Below are 16,572 nucleotides of genomic sequence, written 5' to 3'. Positions count from 1 at the left end.
AATATTTTTGCTCAAGCAGCTCAATGAAATTTGGCCTTGGTTGTTAAGTTAGGCTGTATTTCATTCAAAGGTCTAAACCTGTTTGTCTCTAAGCTTGCTTTTTTGTTTATTGTATATTTTCAGAAATCACACTGGGTAGTACACATAGCACCGACGACAGCACAGACCAAGCGGGTTACGGTTCTGATGAAGAGTCTGTGATGGAGCTCTCGCACAGCTTACTGCTCAACGAGCAGGCCCTGTCTCAGATCGCAGAGTCCAAACGGCCCATCTTCATCTATGAGTGGCTGCGCTTCTTGGATAAAGTACTTGTGGCTGCACAAAAAGTAGGTCTGAAGAGCTTTTAGTACTACTGGTCCAGGCATTATAGGCTACAGTTGTAATTTTGTCCAAATGTATAGGTTTGAATAGAACTACATGTGCTGTTCACGTAGAGATATAGATGGGTCTTCCATAGCAATGTATTAAACACAAAGCATACCGTTGGTTTTTGGAGGTGATCAATTATTTAAATCCTATAAAAATATAGATGTTTACCAAAACCTAACAAATTTCATATCAAAAGGTGGTCGCGTTTTTGAGATATCGCCGAAAATTAGGAACGTTGTGTCAACACAGGAAGAATGCACAATCTGAGAAGCGTTTCTGATAATTATGTTTCTCAGGATCAAATTTTAAGGGCATAAAAACTGAAAACATTTAACATAATCACATAAATTGGAAGTGAAATGTGTCTCAAAATGCGTTTTACTATCGAAGGCTGCTGTAGGCTTCTAACCAAAAGTTTTTTATTGCCATTAATTTTTGGAGGGATTACCAGCTGTTGATAATTAACCAAGTAATACTGGAAGATGTGTACATGCCAATCCACTGTGGGTGAAATTGCATGTTCTGAATAATTTTGGAAGACCAAACAACGATATTTTCAATATCAAATTATTTCACCAGTTATGAAATATTAATCTCATCCCTAGGTCTGGAAACATTTTGGAAACACTGGCTCTCTGTAGTTAAGCAGTTAAAATTGCTTGCCAATCATTTTGCTAAACATAGTACTTGCAAGGCACCAGTCGCAATAATGTGACTGACATGACATTTTTATTTTTGTGCTGAGCAATATATTTTGCTTACCAGTTTAATGAATGGACCAACCTCAGAGACCTTATCGCAAATACTCTCTGTACACACGCATTTGACAAGGAAAGAGGTGCATACTGGTCTAGCTAGCAGACAAGCTTAAACGCCAGCTAGACCAGCATACACCTCATTCAACAGTTAGTGCTAGCGCAATGGGTATTTGCAAAAGATATATGGTCATACTCTTTCCAAAATGGAGCCTTGGATCATGTACATACATGTATACCCCTTCCTTCATGGACTTTCCTGACTTTCTGAAATTAATTTTGTTTCTGTTCCTCTCTTGTAAAGTCCGACATCAAAGGGTCCCAGAAGAAACTTATTCAGCAGCTGACCAGTCAGATCTCGGAGTCTCCGGGGCCGCCAACGCGGGCCCTGCTCGGGAAATGCATCGGTACCCTCTTCAGCGTCGGGGACTCGTTTGATATCATAGAAACCTCCAACTTCTGTAACGACATCATCAAGAATAAAGATGACTCGCCAAGCTTTCTACCAACCAGATTGTAAGTAGAGACCTCTGTTGGGAGCCAATTTCATAAAGCTGAAAAGCAGAAAATACTGCTCAGCAATTGTCTCTGCTAAGCAAAAATTTAGTGGGACACCAGTCACAACAATGTAAACTTTATGTAATTTAGACTGACGTAAACAATGGAAATTTACCTGGCAAGTCTGCTGCCATCTATGTAGCATTCATAAGTCTCCCATTGGATCAGATAGGTATTCCAGCGCATGCACATGGACCCTTCTGTTGGACCACCAGAATGTTCCATTGGACAGTTTAGAACACCAATGCGCAGATTCACTCGTGTAGGATTGCTCCTGAACTTTGTCACAAGGATGCGGTCCAGCAGAATGTTTTGGCAGTCCAAATGGACTGTAAATGTGTGCCCACAGTAATGCTTTTATTACCACAGTTGTGGTCGTTTGGATATTTTGTTGAAATTCAATCTCTGAAATGACACTTTAGATTTAGCGCCATAGTCTCAAATGACTCAAAAGATGTTTTTCAAAGATTCAGGATTAACTTTGATATGACATTTGGATGCTATGCTCAACAGAGTCAGTGTATCATAACAAAGTGAAGCTGAAAAGAGGTGGGGGGATAAACAGACAGTATCATCTATGACATTCTGTGGTGTTTATTTTACAAACCTCATTGTGAATAAAGAATGTTCTCCCTCGCGTACATATTTGCTTTTGGCTTCTTCTTATAGTCAGTGTTATTCTAGAAACACATGCGACGCTTCTTCTTTCAGAAAATAAACAAAATCCATAACCAACGTGTGGAAATCACACTCATGACCTTTGATGTTGCAGAGCAGATGTCCTATTGGGTACATGCAGGGTTACTCCATATTGATCTCTCTCTCTCTAGATCACCCTGAGCAAGCGTCCTCCAGGCTCATCTACAAACTCAATGCATGAGTGTATGTTTGTTGGGTGTATTTATCCAATCACAGGGCTCAAATTTTACACTGGACCACCGGCCTTTTTTATTTTAGTGTCGTGTGGTTAAGAGCATCGAATTCAAGTTCTGGTGCTGATTCAGCGGAGTGTGGGTTCGAATCCTGGTCGTGACACTTGTGTCCTTGAGCAAGATACTTTACTATAATGTCTTCTCTTCACCCAGGGGTATAAATGGGTGTCTGCGAGGGTAGAGGTTGATATTGTGTATGAAAAAGCCACAAGCGCCTTACAGGCAGCTCAGGGCTGTATACTCCCCAGGGAGCTGAGGAATATTACAGGGATGTTATTGGCCCCATGACCAGGGGCCGATTTCACAAAGGTCTCAAATTGATCGTAACTTCAAATCAATCGTAGTTGCTAAGTAAAGTGTGATGTCACAATACAAATCTCTATGGTTATATTGAAAATTTGTCTTGCGATGAATTTTAATGCTTTGTGAAATCGGCCCCTGGGCACTAATGTAAAGAGCATTGATACGGTTATTGTGAAATTCGCTATCATATAAGAATTTGTTATTATTATTATTATTATTATTATTATTATTAGTGAACTCAAGACAGGACAACAAGGTGTTTGGTTTTTTTTTTCTTTTCAGTTCAACATCCTTGTCTCAAAAGAATGATGTTCAAATGTTGAATTTGTGTAGTCCTGCTGAGTATCCCCCGATAAATCTTCTTTTAGTGATAAGTTCACTGTTCGAAACCTAGAGACCACATTTGCTCTTTTCAGAGCTAGTTCAAATCCGACCCAAGTGATTTGCATGCAAATTTTTGTTCACAGAACTCGGGGAAAGGACCGAGTATACAGTGATTAGTACACATTGGTGTAGGGATAAGAGTAAAATGTAATTCTTGATTCCAGATGCAAACATAAGGTCTATTAAACAATCATTCAGGAAAACAGATATCTGATCCCCGGGGACAGTGAAACACGAGTAATCGTCACGGAATCGCCCTTGGCCTTTTTTTTTACAAGAAATCTTCGCAACACGTTAATCGTTAATGGTTTTTTGTGCTTTCAGGGCTGCAGTTGCCGTGCTCGGAGCTATGTATGAGAAACTGGGCCGGATGATGGGAGGCAGCTTCCCTGAGACAATCCAAGGCCTTCTAAAAGCTCTTAAGAATGCAGAGGTAAAAAATATTGAGTGTCTAGACAAGGTTTTTGGGGAGCATCCCTCCTGCATTTATTTGTGGGAAAGAATCGATTAAACTAGCAGGTGGAATTTTCAATTATACAGGCATGGTATTCTTCCTAATTTAGTCTGATTTCTGGGATTTTTTTTTTGCCCTTAAAAAATCAGAACAATTGTTATTAAATAGCCTGTAATGTGTTCATCTAGGTTAGCCATTGTACTCTGTAAAATATTCAAACTTGTTTCGAAGGACCAAATATAATTTCTGATGATAGTGTTTCAGATTTCAAGAACAAGTTGAATTTTAACTTACTAGAATTCACAAAGAGCTTTGATTGATCTTAAGATGTTTACCAATCTTGATTGGTAATAATAATTTGTTCAGTATCATTATCATTGGTCATATTTACTATTTGCTTGTATTGTATTACTATAAAAAAATATAATGATGATATCTTTATACTTACTGTGAGTACAGAAATAAATGTTTCATTGAATTGCATTGATAGCTGTACAGATAAGTTGTGTTAAAAATACAAAATCTCAATTCAAATCTGATCGTTGATGATTTACAGTCGACGGGTCGTTGTGAGATCATGCTGTGTCTCCAGAGGATCATCAAGGGACTGGGCTCAGCTGCACAGTCATTCCATCGTGACATCTATAAGGCTGTACGCGGTGCATTACAGGATAGGAGTATGGCTGTCAGGTGTGCAGCCGCTAAGGTATGTACAGAGGGCGCTCTAACGATTTGGAGTCGGTAGCTCCTTTGTATGAATTTTGCTAAAATATCTGAGACCTCGGCCAAATTTTGTTAGCACTATTTGAAAAATTTTTCCATCTTTATGAATTAGCATGGAATTGGCCGCAAACAAAATCGCAAATGTGCAAATATTTTTGTACAAATTTGTGCATGCCGTGTGTTTTTGTTGATTTTTGATAATGAACAAATAATGGTAAGCTTTTAGAGAATCAGTTTTCTGATTGCTGTAGTCAAACTAATGTAAGCATCCATGACTTCCCGGCAGAAAGGTTAGACCTTGAACTCCACTCTTGAAGGGCCACTCTTATTTCTCTCTGGTAAGGGGCACTCTATGAATTGTAAATTTGTATTGGAACTTTACGAAGGGTACTACAGCACAAGCACAGGTCCCACTGGCCATAAGCCATTTTGGGGTATGGCGGACACAATACCATAACACTATTACATTTGGGTAAATCTGATCATATCCACCCAAACAAACAGTGCATTGCCATAGTGTCATCCATTTTTCACAAAGGCTACTTGCTGTGACTGCAGTGGGCTCTTTAGAGACCTGGCTGGTTGCTATGCCCTGGCTTTTAATTTTTTTTATAAAATATGTTTAATTGTTGTCTTATTTTCTGCTCTGCAGTGTATGCTAGAAATGGTAAAGGAAGGCAACTTTCTACACACTACTGAGCTTGAGAACATGGTGTCTACATGCTTCCGAGCTCTGGATGGATCCAACTACGATGTACGCAGCGCAGTGTCCAAACTACTGGGAGTGCTTTTGTCTACAACTCAGACCAACATTTCAAAAGGTGAGATATTATCATTAGGAAGGTGGCTGAAGTGTAGGGTTTTGAGCTGTACTGACCTTGCTGGTCATACTCGTTGGTCATGTGGTGTACATGTAATTGAGCTCATACACGTACTGTATCACAAGTGATACATCAAAGTATAAGTTTATACCGTTGCTAAGTAGTTTGCTGCTAAGCAAAGAAAATTGTTAAATAGAATTGTTCACTCATGGGATGCAGCTTTATGTAATTGGGCACTGATGAGCAGTGGTATGAATTATGAAGGACACTTTAAAGCTTGGTTTCAAAGTGCTTGATATATGCCCATTAATATTGAGGTGATCCCTTGACTCTACAATTGCGTGTGATCTCTGGCTACATTGCAGCTTCTGGCTGGCATTCTAAAACAGTGATACCCCCAACATACGGCAAGATAGCTCAGTTTGGCATGTTAATCTAGAGGGTGTTCAAATCTCGCTCTAGTCAATTTTTATTTGTTCAACCCCTCCGTATTAATAGTATGAATGAAACCCACCCAACCCTACATAAGCTGACACACACAGCAGAGTCCAGCATTCTCCAAAAGACGGTCAGATTAAACTGACCGAAACGTTGATCAGTACAACAGCCACCACTACTCACACAAAGATATTACATGGTGTCACCACAAACTTTACTGACTCACTGATATTAATATTACCCTCTTTCCTTCTGACAGACCCCAGAGCAAAGCGTACCACCATTGAAGATGTGTACAATCTACTCTCAGTGGGCTTCATGAAGGGGACCTCTGGGTTCCTTAAAGCCGGGGGCGGGGAACAGAAAGGAGGCGGTATGATCAACCGGGAGGTCCGTGTCGGATTCACACATGTGAGTATCTTGATCAAGATTACGTTTTCATAGTACCTGCTTCTACTAATAATTGTAAAGTCTTATGTCTCTCATACATTACCTGTTGCATATTAATTCCATTAAGCCTTTTTGAGATATGGTGGACACAATGCTACAACACTATAAGGTTTGGTAAATTTGTGTGTATACACCCAAACCAAATGGTACACTCCTATCACGTCCGCCATACCTCAAAAAGGTTTATAGTTTTACCAAACAGCGCTTTCTTTGCTTAAACAATTCCCTTTAGTTTCTCAACTCCTTGGGGAGCCCAAAATCTCAATCTACAATCTGCAAACAGTTTCCGGATTTTCATTCAGTTTTTATTTATTTATATATTAATATTTTGGGAGGAGGTTTGGAGAAAAGCAAGTACAGAGTTAAGCTGTTTTGCCATCAAATGGGTTGAAAGTGTAAAAAAAGGCCGATATGTTATATTCACATCCATACATGTACATGTACATAGTTTGCCTCCAAAGCCTTCAATGTACACAGAAATGATCTTGTATAAGAAACCAACTCTTTTGTGTCGGGCTGTTTTGCCATGGAAAGGCCAAGACACTGATCCCAATACTGTCATTTATAAACACAAAATACTTGCAATATCGATTTTGTACGACCACTTCTGTTGGGTCCTATAGTTAGAAAATAGAACAAACTCTCCTTGGAGATGACCAGTCTAAATGTTTTCACAAAACCCAGAAGATGTAACCTTTATTGTCTCTTATCTCTACAGGATTGAATGGTTGTTTTTATCCAAAAAGGTTGAAATGTTTTTTTAGTGTGTATTAAAGTGAAAGTATTAAAGTATCATCCTTGTTTTTGTCTCAAGGCATACGTAGTCTTCGTCAGGACTCTTGGGGGCCTGTGGCTGGAGAGGAACCTTCAATTGTTCCTGGAGCGCGTCTTCGACATTGTCGCCAATCCCCGTTCCACGCCGACCCACGTGGACGCAGTGTATTTACGTCGATGTGTGACCTTCATCTTGAGATCCACCCTGGGGGATATGCTTGGGGAAAAGGCTCAGGTGTCTACCTGTAAACAGCTGTGTGTGATCATGACAAACTATATGAATTCAGTCCGTGAGTAAAGACCTAGGCCAGGCTCTTAGCTTTCTCTAACAATTGTTTACATGTACGTATTCCGCATTTATTCACTTTAATTACTGTGGTAATAATAATGATAATATTATTATTAATTATTATAAAAATGCCTCCCATACCACACAGGCACTACAAAGCGATGCGTAAAGTGCTCAAAATTTATTTGACACTAAGTAGCACATGAACATTGCACCTTATTTATGGATTATTGGCTGTGGCACTTTCAAGGTCATTTCAACATAAATAAATATTTTGGCAAAATACAGTTAAACATCTATCGAGGTTGGGCCCCATTCTTTATATCAAAAGATTCCTGTTGGGAGGCTCCCAGTTTTTCAAGGAAGGCTCATGAAGCACTTCAATGACCTATCTTTCTTTGAGACTACATCAATGCCTTCATTGCTTTAAAATAAAATGAAAGATGCAAGAGAACTGGTTCATTTATTTGAAACATTTGTAACTTTGCATTTGTTACATTAATGTTGTTTCCAGGTGAGCCGAGTAGCAGTAGCAGTGGTCATTCCATCGATGCTTCAAACACTCAACATGTCTTGATCTGTGCTCTGCAAGAACTAGGGAGTCTCGTCAAGTCTCTGACGACGTGTGCCAGTTCACTAGTCACTGAGCCCAATGCTAGTAAGTTCCCTGTTGGGATAACAAACCGGACCATACCATCCTATGTGGTTTTGAATCATAGATGAGCTATTCAAGCATTGAAATATGATACCATGTGGTCATCATCTACAGGGTACACAGTCAACCCTCCTACTGTGTGACCATTCAATATTCACAGTTCACTAGTCACTGAGCCCAATGCTAGTAAGTTCCCTGTTGGGATAACAAACCATCCTATTGCCTGACCATACAATATAATAGATGAGCTATTCATGCATTGAAATATGATACCATGGGGTGATCATCTACACGGTACACAGTCAACCCTCCTACTGTGTGACCATTCAATATTCACAGTTCACTAGTCACTGAGCTCAATGCTAGTAAGTTCCCTCATGTGATATCAAACCATCCTATTGCTGGATGATATCATCCACTATGGTCTTGAATCATAGATGAACTATGCCATCATTGCAATAACATATCATGCGATGATTGCATCTACATAGTACACTCTCAACCCTCCTACTGTCTGACCATTCAATACTCATTATGGTTTTGAATGATAGATAAACTATGCCAGCCTGCAATGTGAAACACACACAGTACAGCGAACCAAATATTGTTGACTGCTGTGAGTGTTGGGAATGCTATAGTCCACCTTGGAGGACAAGGCAATTAACAGTTTTTAAATGCACCTGTAGATCATTAAGATTTGTACTTTTAATACAATAGATAAGGTACTCCAACCCCCTGTCTTTAATCTTCACTACAGATATGTGTGACACAGTAGCCAGTGTGCTGCTGCATCCGAGCCCTGCAGCTCGTCTAGCTGCAGCTTGGTGCCTCCGCTGCATCGCAGTGGCCCTACCGTCCCAGATGACGCCCCTCCTGGACCGCTGTACGGACAGACTGAGCAACCTGAAGAGCTCACCGGAGGCAGTGTCTGGGTACAGCTTCACCATCGCTGCGTTGCTTGGAGGGGTGAGGGACTGCCCCCTGGGGATACCCCATGCAAAGGGAAAGGTGAGCTTCAGTTGCCCGTTTTTGTTCTCTTATATTTGAGAGATAGTTATTTACTAAATTATAACACATAATAGCAGGGCTTGAAATGCCCCTGAATGGGGCACATCAATTTCCCTCTGGTAAGGGGCACCGCTAGCTCTATGAGGTAAAGGTAAATTTGTAGAGGAATCTTCCACAGGGCACCACGGCAGTTACTGTGGGTGCTGTTGGTTATTTTGAGGCCTGTAATCAGTCGATAATAAATTACTTCAATTGTGGTATTTGGGAATATCAAGTGATTTTACACCAGCTTGCTCATTCTGTTTTCTGGTTGGCTGTGAAACATGGTCCTGTATGGTTTCATAATGTATGCTAGTGAATGAAATTTGCGACACGGTGAACTCGACATCACACCTACATTTTTTTTTAGGGAAATGGTTCCTGACCAGGCGATAGACTTACCATATATTTACCGATTACAACTCCCTCTTATGAACAGTGAACAGCAACTTAAAAAATGAATCTATGAAATTTATTAGCAGTTCTTCAATTTTTTTGAGAACAAATGGTTGAATTGCTAATGAGTTGATTGTTGAATTACATTTTTACAAATATATTTTAGAGTAATACATTTTTATTTTACCAAGGTGTGTTATAAAGCCATGGAGTGGCATAATTCGGTCACTAGAGCATGTCTGTCTATATCCCCTTGGGTCTATGAGTGAGCAGATGAGGGTCTTATTTCCCTTGGCCTTCTACCTAGAGAAATAGGACCCTCTTCTAGTCACTCACAGTCCCTCGGGGTCCATAGATGTGCACTAGTGACCTCATTGCCAGTCAATACCTGTATTGTATTTCCTTAGGAAAGACTAATCATAAAGTGCATTGACATACACCAAGTATAGAACGAAAACTTAAACCAAAAAAGTACATGTAACGGTCTAATTAAAGGGAAGGTATACGTTTGGTAATCACTCTTAAAATAAATGGCAATGAAAACCTTTGGTTAGAAGCCTACAGCAGCGTTTGAGAGTATAAAGAATTACAAGAACATTTCACTTTGAAGTAATGTGATTATGTAAAAAAGATATATTCGTTTTTGTTGTCCTGATATTTGGATCTGAGAAAGGTTACTGTCAGTAGAATTTCTCAGGTTTGTTTATTCATATTTAGTGATTATTCTTGCTGTGTGGACATACTCCGGATTTTCAGTAATATCTGAAAAAATCCACCACCTTTTGAAATGAAATTTTCAGATGTTACAGTGTTAACGTGTTCATCTTTTTATGTTGGATTAAAGGCAGTGGACACTATTAAAACCTTACTTGGTAACAAGTAATGGGGAACTGTTGATAGTATGAAACGGCTCCCTCTGAAGTAACATAGTTTTCGAGAAAGAAGTAATTTTCTACGAATTTGATTTCGAGACCTCAGATTTAGAATTTGAGGTCTCGAAATCAAGCATCTGAAAGCACACAACTTCGTGTGACAAGGGTGTTTTTTTTCTTTCATTATTATCTCGCAACTTCGACGACCGATTGAGCTCAAATTTTCACAGGCTTGTTATTTTATGCATATGTTGAGATACACCAACTGTAAAGACTAGTCTTTGACAACTACCAATGGTGTCCAGTGTCATTTAAACAATAGGAGACTTTCCAACGCTAGGCGGCAGCAGACATACCGGGTAAATTTCCATTGTTTAGGTAGTTCTGAACATGCGCATAATTCTGAGAACAATGGATTTACCCGGTAAGTCTGCTGCCCTCTATCGTCCCAGAAAGTCTCCCATTGAACGGTTCCAAAAACCAAAGGCACACTTTGCCTTTAACCTATTAAAAAATTTTGTTAGATCTACTCCTTACTTTGTTGAAGTAATCAATTTTCCAGGTTCCCTCTATATGGATTTTAAATTAGAGTTTGTCACAATTTGTTCCAATTAAACAGCATGCAATTCATTGAAGAGTTATTTTTTCTTTGGTTTCTCTATTTGTTCTTAACAGGCTATTTTCAGCATAGCAGAAGACCTATTACGAACGGCCTCACAGAACAGTCGCATGTCCCTGCACAGAACCCAGGCCAGTTGGCTCATACTGGGGGCTGTTATGACATTAGGTAAGAAAACCCGAACAAGTTCAGAAAAATGAATAACCATTGATTTGAGAAATAAACAGGTGGCATGGTAGCCATTGATTAGTTGCCTGGAGTATTGTGTCAGTTATTGAACATTTCAGTGCATACTGTTTGAAACGTTTAGACGAATTTCAATGCTCATTTTCATTATACTGGTTCTTCTCAGAATACCAATTCCAGCATGAAGTGATTATTGTACTTCAGCCATGGCTCGTGCCATTGGCTGTTATGACAAACCAGAGAACAGGACTCTGAGGGGCTGCGGTCGTAGCCATAGTCAAAGCAATGCAATTGGACAAGGCCTATACATTACTTCAATTACATGGGGCCTGGCCAATCTTCAGGGCTTGACTTCAGAGAGCAGGGCCCAATTTTATAAAGCTGTTAAGCAGAAAACTCTGCTTAGCAAATTTTTGGATAAGCATGACTAGGGTACTAGTCTAAGCAATTGTATCTTATTCTATTCTGACTGTAACCCTTTTTTTGCTATAAGCAAACATTTTTTGTGTTGAGTAATTTTTTGTGCTTAGAGACTTCATGAAACCTTACTTGTCAATTTTCTTTTTAGAAACTATGAAGTCAGTCACCTTAACTATACAAGAAATGACTTTTCGGGCCGGTTACAGAATTTGCATAACAGCATGTGCTTAGCAAGAATGTATGTTTAGCAGTTCTGTAAAAGTTAAATACATGTATGACTTACATAGCCTGGGTTACGTGTGTCCTCCCATCTCTCTCAGGTTCACCAGTAGTCAAAAACCACTTACCCAGGCTTCTGCTGTTGTGGCGTAATGCATTCCCGAGATCATCCAAAGAGCTAGATTCTGAGAAGGCAAGAGGGGACGCCTTCACCTGGCAGGTCACATTAGAGGGGCGGGCTGGTGCACTGTGTGGTGAGTAGAAGTTCTCTTATATGGGGTTAAAAAAGTGTAGGTATACTTTGGTAATCACCCTCAGAATTCAGAACAAAATGAGAACACAATTTCATATTTGAAAACAGAGATGATGATAAATTTAATTGTTTCCACAAAACCTGGAAGATGTAACCTTTTCTGCCTCTTATTTCTACTGGGTTGAATAGTTGTTGTATCAAAATAGTAAAAAAAAAAAAAAAATGTAGACGCATATTAAAGGGCAGGTAGACGCATATTAAAGGGAAGGTAACCACTCTTGAAATTTACGCCAATCACCATTTTTTGTTAAAAGCTTACATAAAGCATTTTGACAAGCATTTCTCTTCGATTTAAGGTGGTTATGTAAAAAATACTGGGTTTTTTTTGCTCCCAAAATTTGAATCTGAGAAGCGTTATTGTCATTATTGTTTCTCAGATTGTGTAACCCTATTAGGGATTAGTCTTCCTGCGCTGACATATTTGCTCCGGATTTTTTGTTAAGAAATATTTTCTGCTAAAGTAGCTCAATGAAGATTTACCAAAGCAGACTTCCTTGACAAAGAGATACATTTGATTCTATTTTTGTTGTTGTGTTGATCAGCAATGCAGAGTTTCATTACTCACTGTCCTGACCTTGTCACCGATGACGTCATCCGACGATGCTTAACACCGCTAGAGTGTGCTATGTCTATGCTGGCAGAGTAAGTACACAATGATATCTGAACCCTAGGTGGTGGGCAAACTTATTGGGTAAACCCTGGGGCCTGTTTTGGCAGCCCTGACCTGGGGTGCGTTTTGGAGGTCGCAATCAATAACTGTTTGGTCATTGGCCAGTGGTTAATTTTTCAGAGGCCAATTCAATCAAAACCGTTCTTGGTTTTGACTTGGGTCGTTGTACTCTACTGCCTACTAGTTGATAGGAAATCATTTATAGTTTGTAATAATAATAAAAATAATGATAATAATAACAAACATTTATATTTGCACACCACCTATAAGAATGTACTATAACCAAAACTTAAGATCCAAAGGAGTGTCAATAGAGTATGAAATCTTTTTGAATTTTTGTTTTATGAGCTGAGCAGAAAGAAAAATGCTGGTCATAATTTGTTGTCTTTGATGCAAACACAATTTGTTTTGGATGACTCTTGGATCTAGCTGTGAAGTATTGTCATACTGATTTGTATACCTGCTCTGTATGTTCCCATAGGATTCACACAGTCATCAAATCCTGTGGTGCCCATCTGAAAGCCAGTGCAGCAATGGTTAGATTGAGACTGTATGAAGTGTTGAGACTACTGCCCCCAACATCATATGAAGGTAATATATCCACATAACAGGAGTAACCATAGACTGCTCCCCTGTCTTTATCCGCAGAGATAAAAAGACAGGCACTGGTGTTGAAGGCCCAATGATTTTATTGGATACAATGATTTCATTGGATACAATGATTTTATTGGATATAATGATTTCATTGGATACACTGATTTCATTGGATACAATGATTTTATTGGATACAATGATTTCATTGGATACAATGATTTCATTGGATATAATGATTTCATGGATACAATGATTTCATTGGATACAATGATTTTATTGGATACAATATTTCATTGGATACAATGATTTTATTGGATACAATGATTTCATTGGATACAATGATTTCATTGGATACAATGATTTCATTGGATATAATGATTTCATTGGATATAATGATTTCATGGATACAATGATTTCATTGGATACAATGATTTTATTGGATACAATGATTTCATTGGATACAATGATTTCATTGGATACAATGATTTTATTGGATATAATGATTTCATGGATACAATGATTTCATTGGATACAATGATTTTATTGGATACAATATTTCATTGGATACAATGATTTTATTGGATACAATGATTTCATTGGATACAATGATTTCATTGGATACAATGATTTCATTGGATATAATGATTTCATTGGATATAATGATTTCATGGATACAATGATTTCATTGGATACAATGATTTTATTGGATACAATGATTTCATTGGATACAATGATTTCATTGGATACAATGATTTTATTGGATATAATGATTTCATGGATACAATGATTTTATTGGATACAATGATTGTATAGGATACAATGATTTTAATGGATACAATGATTTCATTGGATACAATGATTTTATTGGATACAATGATTTCATTGGATACAATGATTTCATGGATACAATGATTTCATGGATACAATGATTTCATGGATACACTGATTTCATGGATACCATGATTTCATGGATACACTGATTTCATGGATACCATGATTTCATGGATACACTGATTTCATTGGATACAATGATTTCATTGGATATAATGATTTCATGGATACAATGATTTCATTGGATATAATGATTTCATTGGATACAATGATTTCATTGGACCCAATGATTTCATGGATACCATGATTTCATTGGATACCATGATTTCATGGATACCATGATTTCATTGGATACAATGATTTCATGGATACAATGATTTCGTTCAATTTAATGAATTTATAGGATACAATGAAGTTATTGGATACCATGATTTCATATACAATGAGTTTATTGGATACAATGATTTCATTGGATAAACGAGCTGTGCGCAAGCTTTCCATACCTGTGTTATGATTGGTTCGAGGTGATATAGTGTCAGCTTACCTCCATCCTATAATCTAGACTGTTTTAAGAGAAATTGTTTTCTCCCCTGAGTTATTTTTCACATTTAATAATGTGTCTTCTCGTAGTTCCTGACTGAGAGTTGCTGTTGGTTTGGGGCTAACTTGCATAACAAAATTCTTTTTCAAAAATAACAACTTCCTTGCTGAGATTTGACAGTGGAACTCACCCCCAATGAAAAAATTCTTCTTCTCTTCAAGAATGTGACTTAAATTTCTCCCCCTTCCCATGTTATTTTCCACAGGTAGCTTCACAGCCCTACTTAGAGAGCTCGTAGCTGAGTTCACACTGACGGACAACGCAGCTAACACTACCACCTCCCTCATGAGATCACTATGCCATGAGAATGACTCTATCATCTTACAGAGCTGGATCACCGAGACTGATCATAAATCAGTGGAGCTACAGCTGCAGGCAAACAGCGCCTCGGGGTCTGGGGCGCTGGAACACGATCCGTCATCGCTGTACTGGAAGACTGTCAGGGTGAGTTGGATGGCTTGATTTGTAGTTTAAATAAATTTAAATAATTTCCAATGATAGGGTTGGTTGTTTCTACACGGCCCATCTTGAAAAATTTCATTTTTAGAAAAGCGAGTACAGAGATAAGCTGTGTTTGCCATAAAATGGGATGAAAGTGTAAAAAGAGACTGAGATTTACATCCATACATAGTATGCATTTGCAATTTTGGATAGAAAAAACCCTTTAATTTACCAGGAATTGATCTTATATAAGAAACCAACAGTTTTTATTAGGCTGTTTTGCCATGGAAGTGCCATACAGCCTAACTAGTCTTTATTCTTTAACATGTCATGGCCAAGTGGTTGTTTGCACCAAACTCAAGTTCTGGATCCTTGAAGTGTTTTTTTTTACAGAACTCGTGGAAAGTACTAAGTATACAGTGCTGAATAAGGGAATCAATGTGTGGTCAAAAAGTAAAATAAATGCAAAAAAAATAATTGTTTAATGATTTCTTTCAACACAACACCCCTCCAGCTATGAAATGGTAAAGCCCTCCACCGCCCTCGGGTAAACAACTCCTTATAAGGGAATGCTGTGCGCGTCGCGCGTATTGCGTGATGTGGCACAACTGTTTCAGCCGTTGCTCTCGACCAATAGGAATGAAGAAACTGTCTTAAAAGAACAGGTGCAAGGTCGCGTGTCGCGCCCATGAATTAACACTTTTTACCGGTCATAAACAAAGGTGATGGGCTCTCCATCAATAGGAATACGAAACTGTCTGAGGTATTTATGAATACACATTAAAACAAGCTATATTCTTATCATTCATGTTTCTGACACTTCTTTTCAACTCCTGGTAATTTCTCTCTCCCATTCTAGGGGGAAGACACACCCGGTCCCCTCCCCTTAGGAGTTGCCGTCATCGATGCATCCGTCTCCCTCTTTGGTGTGGTCATACCCCACGTTGCTGATAAGCATCGACTGAAGATCTTGGAGCATTTCAAGGAGTGCATCAGGCAAGCTAAGTCTGCCAGACAGCAAGCCGTTCAGATTAACGTCTTCACGGCTGTGCTCAGTGCTCTCAAAGTGAGTACCTGCACAAAATCTTATAAACTTGTTCGAAATAACATTTGTAAAAATATATATGTGTAAAATTTACGCTAAATCAGAGCCAATGAACAGGTGAACATCATGTGGAAGAAGATGAATAATAAATCAATCTTGGTAAATGATAGTTGTTATTGATAGGCAACCAAGTTCATCGTGAAGTTCTGTCATCATTAAATAAAATTTATGTTGAGCATACTTTAGTATTGAGTATGTTGAGTTTTATCGTTTCGTTTTAATAAAGTTATTATATTTACTACGTTAAATCATCAGGGCTTGGCAGAGAATAAGCGTCGGTTGAAGAACAGTGGTGTAAGGGCAGCAGCCAACAGCCTCATTATGGTAAGGGGAACTTTCTTGAATATTCATAA

At 38.6% G+C, this 16,572-nt stretch overlaps 1 protein-coding gene across 1 annotated transcript in view; it reads left to right on the top strand.

The window, feature by feature from the left end:
- Window positions 1-16,572, top strand: part of LOC117289126 (HEAT repeat-containing protein 5B-like) — a 61,236-nt gene that overhangs the window by 26,009 nt on the left and 18,655 nt on the right. The window contains exons 2-17 of the mRNA XM_033770105.1: window positions 124-326; window positions 1,429-1,640; window positions 3,626-3,734; window positions 4,312-4,461; window positions 5,131-5,299; window positions 5,997-6,148; window positions 7,002-7,251; window positions 7,765-7,908; window positions 8,663-8,913; window positions 10,896-11,007; window positions 11,766-11,918; window positions 12,520-12,619; window positions 13,129-13,238; window positions 14,879-15,117; window positions 15,974-16,180; window positions 16,475-16,543. Coding sequence (XP_033625996.1) covers window positions 201-326; window positions 1,429-1,640; window positions 3,626-3,734; window positions 4,312-4,461; window positions 5,131-5,299; window positions 5,997-6,148; window positions 7,002-7,251; window positions 7,765-7,908; window positions 8,663-8,913; window positions 10,896-11,007; window positions 11,766-11,918; window positions 12,520-12,619; window positions 13,129-13,238; window positions 14,879-15,117; window positions 15,974-16,180; window positions 16,475-16,543 — 2,553 coding nt within the window. The 5' untranslated portion in view covers window positions 124-200. The remainder of the gene's footprint in view (window positions 1-123; window positions 327-1,428; window positions 1,641-3,625; window positions 3,735-4,311; window positions 4,462-5,130; window positions 5,300-5,996; window positions 6,149-7,001; window positions 7,252-7,764; window positions 7,909-8,662; window positions 8,914-10,895; window positions 11,008-11,765; window positions 11,919-12,519; window positions 12,620-13,128; window positions 13,239-14,878; window positions 15,118-15,973; window positions 16,181-16,474; window positions 16,544-16,572) is intronic.

Source organism: Asterias rubens, chromosome 1, assembly GCF_902459465.1.
Source record: "Asterias rubens chromosome 1, eAstRub1.3, whole genome shotgun sequence".
Lineage (NCBI taxonomy): Eukaryota > Metazoa > Echinodermata > Asteroidea > Forcipulatida > Asteriidae > Asterias > Asterias rubens.
The sequence above is the reverse complement of the archived record's forward strand: the minus strand, read 5'-3'. Positions and strand labels throughout refer to the sequence as shown.